The 10666-nt window shown below is 36.6% G+C and overlaps 1 protein-coding gene across 1 annotated transcript in view; it reads right to left on the bottom strand.

Annotated features, from left to right (window-relative positions):
* The window catches only part of LOC145296764 (acetylcholinesterase-like), a 261334-nt gene that overhangs the window by 17061 nt on the left and 233607 nt on the right, over positions 1–10666 (bottom strand). The window contains exon 6 of the mRNA XM_080142816.1: positions 4741–4879. Within this exon, the coding sequence (XP_079998942.1) occupies positions 4741–4879 (139 nt within the window). The remainder of the gene's footprint in view (positions 1–4740; positions 4880–10666) is intronic.

Below are 10666 nucleotides of genomic sequence, written 5' to 3'. Positions count from 1 at the left end.
CACTTAGCGGTTTTTGAAAGAGCTATAAGTTCTTCCTGATATTCATATATATATATATATATATATATATATATATATATATATATATATATATATATATATATATATGAATGAACTGCAAATATTTTTATGGTACCTATTTATTTATTTTTATTATTAAATATTTTACGCGCATAAAAGTATACCTATGGACATGTATGTTTCTAGCTTTAAGCCGTCATCAGCATAGGTTTGGATCAATCCTATTATTTAATAATAATAACCTTATTATAATCTATATATCTATAAAAGTGAACGTGTCTGTGTGTGTATCTGTGTGCCTATGTGTGTGTCTGTTTACAATTTCCTACGCAATAACTCTGTCAATTTTAAGTCTGCAGACTCGAAATGTTGTATACGGGGTGCTGAGATTTGGGAAAATCTTTGTGGTCGGTTTTCGATCAGAAATTTGGCTGTTAAGGAGTCAAAGTTCAACGATTTTACCTTTGAGAACTCTACTAAGCTCCTCCGCCAATTTTGGGTCTAAACACTTGAAATTTTAGATATAGTTTTCTTGGACATGGATCTAACTTAACTTAATTTGAGCCCAAAACAATAAATGTTGAGGGGTCATAATAGGGGTCAAAGTTTAAAAAAACTGACCGCTCCTTTTTTTTAATCAACATACACCTCCAAACACCCGGGCAACGACGGGCTTAAATGCTAGTATATATATATATATAAAGAGTTTGTTAGAGTCAGCAAATATCAAATTGAAATAAATCATGGTAAAATTTTCATTATAAAGATACCGTATATTTGGGCGTAGAAGACGATCCTTAGATTTAAATAAATCATATTTAAAAACCAATATTTCATAAGATACCGGGTGTTGCAATCTCTAGCATAGGCTAAGCAAATATGGTTTCGTGAGGTAGCAGTCGTCTTATACAACTGATATATGATAAATTTATTAAAATTTGTTCCAATTTTGTACCTCGTCTTATCTGACGGTCGCCTTATACGCCGAAATATACGGTATGTGATTTATTCCAAAGATTAATTTTTAACATTTATAAATAAAATACAATTCTGGGCATATGACCATGCAACTCGCACGCATTTGGTGTAATCTACAGGTGCAATTTTAACAAACTTTAAATTAAAAACTGTATATCGGTAATAACGCGTCGAATGTTGTCTTCCAAGTGGTCTCTTGCGTTTGGTTTATCAGCGTAGAAATGGACTTTACATGCTCCCACAGAAAATAATCTAATGGGGTTAAATCGTACGAACGAGGTGGCCAGTTTACAAGAAAAATAGAGTTTTACTTTTTTACGCTGAATTCATTTAATTAGGTTAATAAGACAAAACAATTCCTTTGATTTGTGTCTGCAAAAGATAACGTGTTCACCTTCACTTCTGATATTATATGCAATCCGAGGTTCGAATCTCACATTTGAGAATTCTATTTATTTTATTTTTTTCTATAACATTCAAATTATTTCCGAGCCGATGTCGATCATCATAACGAAACTGAATATTTTACAATAAAAATGGATGCAAGATATTTAATAGATGTTCTTAATTTCTAATCTTAACTTTGAAATTGATAGTAGCCAAGTGGTAAGAATACAGACTGAAAATCTCGATGTACCAAGTTCGAATCTAGTTCGTTTCACAGAAATACTTTCATCAAATGCACACTTGACCGCCACTCCAACCCCATGGAAAGGATGTAAATACAATAAGACTCAAGAAGTTGAGTCCTCTTCCTGTATAAGAGCCACATACGTATTAAAATGGAATGCTATTGCCATATCTGGGAAGGAGCTACTAGTGGGTCAGATTGCTGAAACAATCTTTCACTTGATGATACAAGCATCAAAATGTAAATTTGCCAGGTTTGCTTCTGCAGCCATCTTGAAAACTGGCAGCCATTTTGAATTGTCTGATAGCTAACGTTCTTCTCTTAAAATGTCTCTTCTGGACGTCATTTGTGCAAATGTTGGTGCTTGTATCACTAAGTGAAAGATTCTTATCGAATATTGAGATAACCTGCCTCACTACACTCAGGACACCCATTCCTACTTTGACAAGATTCAAAACTGACTTCGAGACCTAGGAGGGTGCCACCTCTTTCTCACAGAAGAGGCGTTGCGAGTATATATCTGCTCTAATGTTATTTTCATTTCAAGTGCTCCACTGAGCTTCAATCTATGCCCCATCCGCTGCAAAACATTCACAACAAACACTCGTCTAACTACAACAGCTATCAACAGTTTCCCTACTATCTGTACCTTAATCTAAACACGAATTCCATATTCTGTGGCGCGGTTTTCCAATTGACTACAAAATGGTCATCTTTACGTCTAATGTAAACAAGTTATTTAGCTGTTCTTAAAAAATCAAATTCTACCAACAAAAACCTAACAGCCAGCCATGGTTCTCCCCAGAATGTGCTGCTGCTATCGCGCACAGAAATCACTTTTTCCATAGCTACCAACGTAATAGATCCACTGAGACTAAAGCTGCTTTCAGGTCTGCCAGCAACCACTGTAAAAGAGTAATAAAAAATGCAAGAGAGCTATATGCCAAGTCTGTTAAATCCAAGGTAGCTGATCAGCGGCTTGGATCCCACCAGTTTTGGCAAATAACAAATAGGATCCTGAACAGAAGCGTGCGTTCTATCCCAACCATTATCAATGGACCAGAGGTCATCTCGTCAGCGTCAGACAAGGCCAAACTATTTGCAAAGAACTTTGCAGCTAATTCTACCCTATACGACGAAGGCCATCAACTCCCCATATTTCCTCCTATAACACAGAACAAGCTAGGTAACATACAAATATCCGTGCATGAGGTCGCCAAGCTAATCCAGAACCTAGATTCCAGTAAAGCAACTGGCCCTGACGGCATCCCAATTATAGTGTTAAAAAAGCTTCAACCAGAACTTGCTCCCATACTTACGAAACTGTTTAAGCGCTGCCTTAAGGAGAAGTGCTTTCCGACTCCCTGGAAGACCTCATCAGTTTGCCCTGTATTTAAGAATTCAGGTGATAAGTCATCTCCCTGTCAATACAGACCTATAAGTCTCCTGTGTGTTATGAGTAAGTTGCTGGAATCCATATTAAATAGAGAAATAGTCAACCACCTTAGCAGGAATAACCTTCTTAGTGACACACAATATGGTTTCCGCTCTGCAAGATCTACCGCAGATGTGCTGACGGTTATATCCCACAGGATTAGTGAATCTCTTGACAAAGGCTTAATTTCTATGGCAATTGCTCTTGACATATCAAAGGCCTTCGACAAGGTATGGCATAAGGGTCTACTTCACAAGATTTCCAGCTACGGTATAACTGGAAATGTTTTCTCAATCATTAAATCTTTTCTCTCCGATAGGCTCATAAGAGTAGTGGTAGATGGACAAAAATCGGAGGCCTGCGATATAAATGCTGGAGTCCCTCAGGGGTCAATCCTGGGCCCAACTCTCTTCCTGATCTACATCAATGACCTCCCTAAACACATACTTAAATCATTCGTTGACATCTATGCTGATGACACGACCATCTACGGCAACACATCAAAGGCTGTAAATGGAACACGTACATCAAGTCTGTTGCCAAGGTTGCTGGAAAGATGGTGGGATTCTTCTACCGCTCCAGAAGATATCTCACTACTGATGCAATTCTCTATCTATATAAAAGCCAAGTACGTCCAAGGACGGAATACTGTTGCCATATCTGGGCAGGAGCTGCTAAAAACAGCCTATCCTGCCTTGACAGAGTACAAAATAGACTTCGTGGCTTAGTGGGGATACCCTTTTCTCTTCCCTGCAACCTCTCTCCTACAGAAGAGACGTTGCGAGCCTATCCTTGTTTTATCGTTATTTCCATGGCAGATGCTCGTCTGAACTCCAATCTCTGGTCCCCCCCTCGCCAATCTTTCACGAAAAACACCAGTCTAGCTGAATCCACTGTGAAAAATTTCCGCCACTCTATATCTGTGCCTAAATCAAAATGCGGATTCCATGAATAAAGTTTCTTTCTTAGAACTGCACGTCTGTGGAACTCTGTTCCGTCTGCCTGCTTCCCTCCCGACAACAACTTGGATGTCTTCAAGTCCAATGTTAACAAATTCCTAATGAACCGCCCCCTTAAGTAAACACTTCATCAAAGCTCCACACTAAGGTAATGTACTTGCAATAACCCTTATCCCTGAGTGGCTTCCGGGCCTTGATAAGTGGTGATCACTGTGTAAAAAAAAAAATTGCCAACACCACCCATCATTATGTTGATTTCTCACTGACAATCTTACACTATTTATTAACTGTATTTATTACACTGTTTATTGAAGTATTATATGTCTGTTGTCGTGATCTGCCCCATTTTCTGGGGAGGGTAATAAAAATGGAATAATAGACATTTGTAAATCTGGTCTAATTATGCTTCCGAATTTCTGGGGTGAGGATTGATTATTAGTCTTATTTGGATTCTTTGGACTACTGTTCTCATCTTATCCTCGGGTGACTTTCAGACCTTGATACGTGGTGACCACATTGTATAAAAAAAAAATCGCCGGTATAGACAAGTGGCTCGACTCGTTATTTATCTATTCATATATTTATCTTGAGGGATTCGCTATTAAAGAGATTTCGAGATAAGTCGCAAAATATGAATTCGAAGAAGTCCAGCTGACTGGAATAGATAAAAAAAGCAAAAACAAAAAGAATAACAGCCAATGACAAGAATCACTCACCTGCAATAGTGCCTTCATCTTTCGTGACCCCCATCATCATGACTTCAAAATTAACCGGTCCGCGGGCAAATAATTTTTCAGGAGTATCCGTAACGTATCCGTTATCAGTGACGTAGAAACTATATCCGCTCGGAGGTGTCTACAAATAAGCATCATATAAGCTCATTCAGTTTATACGACAAAAATGGCATATTGTCACTGAAGTGTAATAAACGCATTATTTACAGGGGCAATCCAGTGGGGAATTTGATCTGTAAGATATTTGTTAACAGCCCGACCTCTCTAATCTTTCTCTTAATGACCAACTGACACCACAAAACAAACTCCAATTCTTCTTCCCAACAAGATGACGCTACATGCCATACGTCTCACAGATCACTGACACGAGTTCATGATATGTTTACGGAAGAGAGAACAATAAACAAAGGGTTATGGCCACCACGTTCCCCAGACTTGTCATCATGTGATTTTTATCTTTGGGGAACTTCAAAACAAAAAAATTATGCAAATAATCCTCACAATCTAGACCAACTAAAGGAGAGCATTACCAACGCTATCAGGAGAATCACAAGAGAAGATCTACAGGCAGTATCTGCAAACGTTGTTTAAACATTTCCAGAAATGTATAAATGTCATCGGGGAGCACTTCCAGCATCTTTTATAACAGTACAGGTAATTTAAACAACAAAAGAATGTCCCTCCTCTCTACTACATTTTTGGGCTACTTTTAAGTGGGCCACCCTGTATTTGAATTTCTGCATGTTGGTAGGATCGCAAGTATCTAAAAATAAATAAAACTGAACTCATATAGTCTATACGACAATATGTTTTGGTGTAAGAGTCACAAGGCATTGTGGTATCATAAGGTTTTTCGACAGCACAGCATTAATTATGAGCGGGCTTTGCTTAAGGGCTGTGGCAATGCAGTGTATGGAAACAGTCTATGTAAGTAAAATAAATACCGATCATAATATTGAAGAAATTTCCATAATTTTTCATTGCACATTTATTTCCAAACATAGCGCGTCACAAAATATGGTAAATAACTTGGACACCGAGAAGGCGTGTGGCCATGATCTCATCTTTGCTATAATATTTCAAAACTGCTACGCTGACGTTGTCCCTAGTTTACTTTAAGCTATTCAACTCTTAATCGAATCTTGCTTCCTTGGTTGCTGGAAAATTGCTTCTGTAGCACCAGTTTTTAAGAATCTTTATGAAAGAACCGACCAATTCAATTATCACCCATTAGCTTCCTTCCTTTTGTCGCTAAAATCTTTAAGTTCTTTAATCAACCAAGTACTACTCAACCACGTCATATATGCTAAACTTCTTTCCCACCGAGAGTGTGGATTGAGGTAAGCTTGTTCTAATGCAGATATCCTAATTGTAATCGCATAGCTCATATACCATGCATTGAATGAAGCAGGTGAGACAAAGGCAGTATACCTAGATATATCTAAGGCCTTGAAACATGTCTTCTCATTAAAATTAAATCATGTGATATTAATATCACTAGATGAATAATTAATATAATAAAATCCTTCTTAGACAAGAGAAAAATTCAGATTGTCAGCGATGGTTTTACGTCAAAATAACATATAAATATGAGAGTGCCTCAACCTTTATTATTCCTGATATTCATAAATGACTTTTCTTATAAAATTGTTTCTGAGATAGGTATATTTGCTGATGACACCACGATCTGTAACAAAGACGAGGAGAAAACGGATGAACACATATTTAAGACAATGTGTGAGACCTTAGAGGAAGACATTGAGTCTGTGGGGGGGATAGGGAAGTAAATGGATGGTAATATTAAATGCTGCCAAGACTAAGCCTCCTTTCTTTGAACAATTACAAGAAGCTTTCTCAACCACTGATAGCCATGACTAATAATACTCTACCTGGAAGCTCTTCGTTCAAACTCCGAGGCTTAACATTCACAGGCGACATCGACATTGAAGACATTGCCAAGATTGCTGCGAAGTATGACCATGCTGGAAAATTACTCACACCTGAGAGTATCCTACATCTTTACAAAGCCACTGTTCGCCGACGCCTAGAGTATTGTTGCCGTATCTGGGCTGGTACCTCTGCCTCTAGTTTTTCGCTCTTAGATAGGTTCCAAAAAAAGTTTCAAGCCTAATAGATTTCGTGTTATCAAACCTTAACCACCTGCTCCGTCATCGGAGTGTCACATCCCTGTGACTGATTTATAAGTATTTTACTGTGCTCCGACGAACTCGAAGCACGTGTACTTCCTCGATGGGAAGACTTCCAATTAACCTGACAAGAAGAAAAGTCGCTCTCCTACACTGTAGATACCACTAGATGCTAGAAACCATTCTACTTTAATAGTTTCTTCCCTGGAACTGCTAAACTTTAGAATTTCCTCCAGAATCCCTCCTTCCCTGATTGTACTTACATGCAGATGTACAGATATCTCGCTGCTTAACTCAGTACATAATGTCCCTGTAAATTTGGCCCCAAATAATAGTCCTTTGAATTCAAGTGGCAGTGTCCCTTGTTTGGGGCGATTTTAAAAAAAAGTGACAGTGTTCTTTGTTTGGGGCGACTTGCTCAATGTGTACCTTGACGTTACCCAAGGTTCTCCCCTGGACTAGCGAAAGGAAGGACACGGCTTACTTTTTCTTTAGACAGTAGTGTTGTCTCGCCACACCATATAAAGTATTACCAAATGGTCACCCATCTGGTACTGGCCAGGCTCATCGTTGCTTCATTTCAGTGATCTAGTGAGAACCGACGTGTCAACGTGATTATATCGCAATTGTATTTAAGGTTTTCAAATATCGTTGTTGGCGTTGGCGTTCTTGCAGGACATTTATTCTATTTAAATAAGAAAATCTATATTCCCAGCAAGATATTTTTAAAAGAAAAAACAATAATCATGAATTTTAGTCTATAACCTTAAGCATGAATCTCGAATAATTATTTTTCTTTGGAGAATCGGGGCTCGATGGTTATCCAATGTTGTCAAAAAAAAACCTCTTAGGGCTTGTCTTAAGCAAGACACTCTCACCAAAATACCAAATTTACTCTGTGGCATGATCCCACTTAACTGAATGATTCCCGATTCATTTTAAAAGGATTTTATTTATTAAGAAATTAATTGTAAGGAGTGGACTGGTATTTACAGACATTTAAAAAAACTGGTTGTCTTGAACATATTATTTAAAACTCGAAAATTAAAATTATAATTGGTTGGTTAGTTGTTTTTGTTTTACGGCATATCAACCCTTTTTAGGTCATTTAATGCCGAATCCAGTGATTGTGAAGAAAAGGTTTTTAATAGAATATGGATATATATTTTCCACTCAGTTTCTGTGTAACCCATAGTTGGGACCCTAACAGGTACTACCACTCCGGCTCAGAGTGGACCTGGGAGTAAGGTCAATTAAGAGGTGACTTCCCACTCCTCAAAGCCCGCAAGCTGGGGCCTCACCATCGGATATAGTTTAAGGTCATATCCAAGACCTAAAATTATAACTTTAAATAGCTTTGTTTATGGCGAAGAATAACAACACACACACACACACACATCTCTCTCTCTCTCTCTCTCTCTCTCTCTCTATATATATATATATATATATATATATATATATATATATATATATATATATATATGCTCAGTATGTATTTAAATTAAAACCTAACTGTACTCGGAACCAAATTTAGATATGGACACAAAAAACTAATAATTTCAAATTTGATCGTTAAATTCAATTTTATTCAAATCTTTTCCCTACTTATTTTAAAATTTATTTACCTATTCATATATATGCATATTTAAATTTGTTTATACATTCTTATACTCATCTCTTTATACATCGCTTATAAGTGTTACTGCTATGACATTTTATTATATCTTACTAATATATGACATTTTATTATATCTTACTAATATATGACATTTTATTATATCTTACTAATATATGACATTTTATTATATCTTACTAATATATGACATTTTATTATATCTTACTAATATATTTAAAAAGGAATATAGTGATCTGTATAGACGAATAATCAATCGTTCGAATCGATTATTAAGGAGATTAGTCGTGTTATGAAATTTGTATAGATTACATAATTTTTATTTTATTCCAAATATTCCAGATTACGTTTGGCGCCTGATTTTATAGTTTTAATTTTCCTTAGCAATTCGATGACTAGGTGTAACATATAAGTCTATCATTACTAAGCAAATGTAAATTATTAGTTACTTTAGTGTTAAGCGACATGTGTGTACTACAATGTGGGTTATTTTTTATACTAGGGCCCGTTGTACTTTGTTAAGTAAGACACCAAAATACCGCATTCACTCTGTAGCTTGATCTCACTTTGATAAATGATCACCGACTTATTTTAAAAGGATTTTATTCATCCAAAAATTAATCGCGAGGACTGGAGTAACATTAACAGATATTAAAAACACGCCGTCCAGAATATTTTATTTAAAACTCGACATGTACCATAGCGCGTATATAAATGCATGCGAAGTGACGCCACCGATGGAGGAAAAGGCTTATAAAAAGGGAGACGAGATAATGTTTGAGATCTCGAGAGAGAGAGAGAGAGAGAGAGAGAGAGAGAGAGACGAGATGACGTTAATTGAGATTACATGGTAGAGCTCTCTCTCTCTCTCTCACCCTCTCTCTCGTCCCCCCACCCACACACACACACATTCTTGTCCGAGGTTACAAAATTGGCTATTTAAATAAAATTTAGCGAATTTGGCCTTTTGTAAAGCTGTTTGGCTTTAAAAATTATATTTGGCCTTTTTCAAAATGTAACGTACAGACTAACGAAGAAAGTAACAACAACATATCGATTAGTTTTAAATATATGTGAAAATAGTAAATTTATTTAGTATACGATGATTTATTAAATCGTTAGAAATCTATAATTATATCTCTGACATTTGCACATTATATAATTAAGAATCCATTAAATGGTAACCGTGTTTCTAACTAATATTCTAGCAACTTTTTCTGTTTGATGACTCTGTTCTCTGCCTATTTGTTTTGTAACTGCCGAAGAGTAAGCTAAGCGAAATCCGGGTGTCATTCAATGAATCCCCAGCTGTATAATACGTAATTAAAACACACTTCATTTTAAATGTGCATGGTCATGTGCTTTAAAGGGTTCATTTAAACAGCTTTTATTTGTAATTCTTCAGCTGGATGAGTTCTACGTGCCGCAGTGGCTACAGTACTTGGAAAATCAATCGGATATGTGTTATTCTCTTGAAGGTTGAAGGTTCAATTCTCGGTGGCGACCAAAAAAGGCAATTGTGAATTACTTAGGACCTTTATTCAGTCATGGCTTATGGAACGAGAACAAGCTACCCCTGTGAAGTAAATAAAGGCTTTCATGTGAAATTCTATCCAAATTTTCGAGTTCGATAGAAAAATTCCCATGTTTGACAAGATACACCTTAAGAAGGTCGGGAGTTATATCAACCGAAAGGTTGTGAAAATGAAACTCAAAATGAGAACAGTAGTGCAAATAATACGAATAATCAATCCTCATCTCAAAAATTAAGAAATATAAAACACCCTTCATTTTAAATATCAGTGATCACAAAAGTTTCATTTGAATAACTTTTATTTATAATACTTCAGTTGGTTGAGTACTATGCATCGTCCGTCCGTGTTTGCAACTGACCGACCTTAATCAACCGGAAGAAGCGTCATATCGATACGTATGCGTAAACACTTAATAACTTTACGCATATCTCAACCGCCCACTCTTGGAAAGAAAAAATCTGTACGCAGCGTGCAGTTGTCAGGCTTTTTAGTCGCTTGAATGAGGATCTGTAATTCGTATTATTTTTTATTATTCGGACTACAGCTCTTATCTTTAATATGATTTTCACAGTGTTTCGACGCATATAATCTCC

This window comes from Euprymna scolopes, chromosome 17, assembly GCF_053919585.1.
Source record: "Euprymna scolopes isolate OS-2025 chromosome 17, ASM5391958v1, whole genome shotgun sequence".
In the NCBI taxonomy this organism is placed as follows: domain Eukaryota; kingdom Metazoa; phylum Mollusca; class Cephalopoda; order Sepiida; family Sepiolidae; genus Euprymna; species Euprymna scolopes.
The sequence above is the reverse complement of the archived record's forward strand: the minus strand, read 5'-3'. Positions and strand labels throughout refer to the sequence as shown.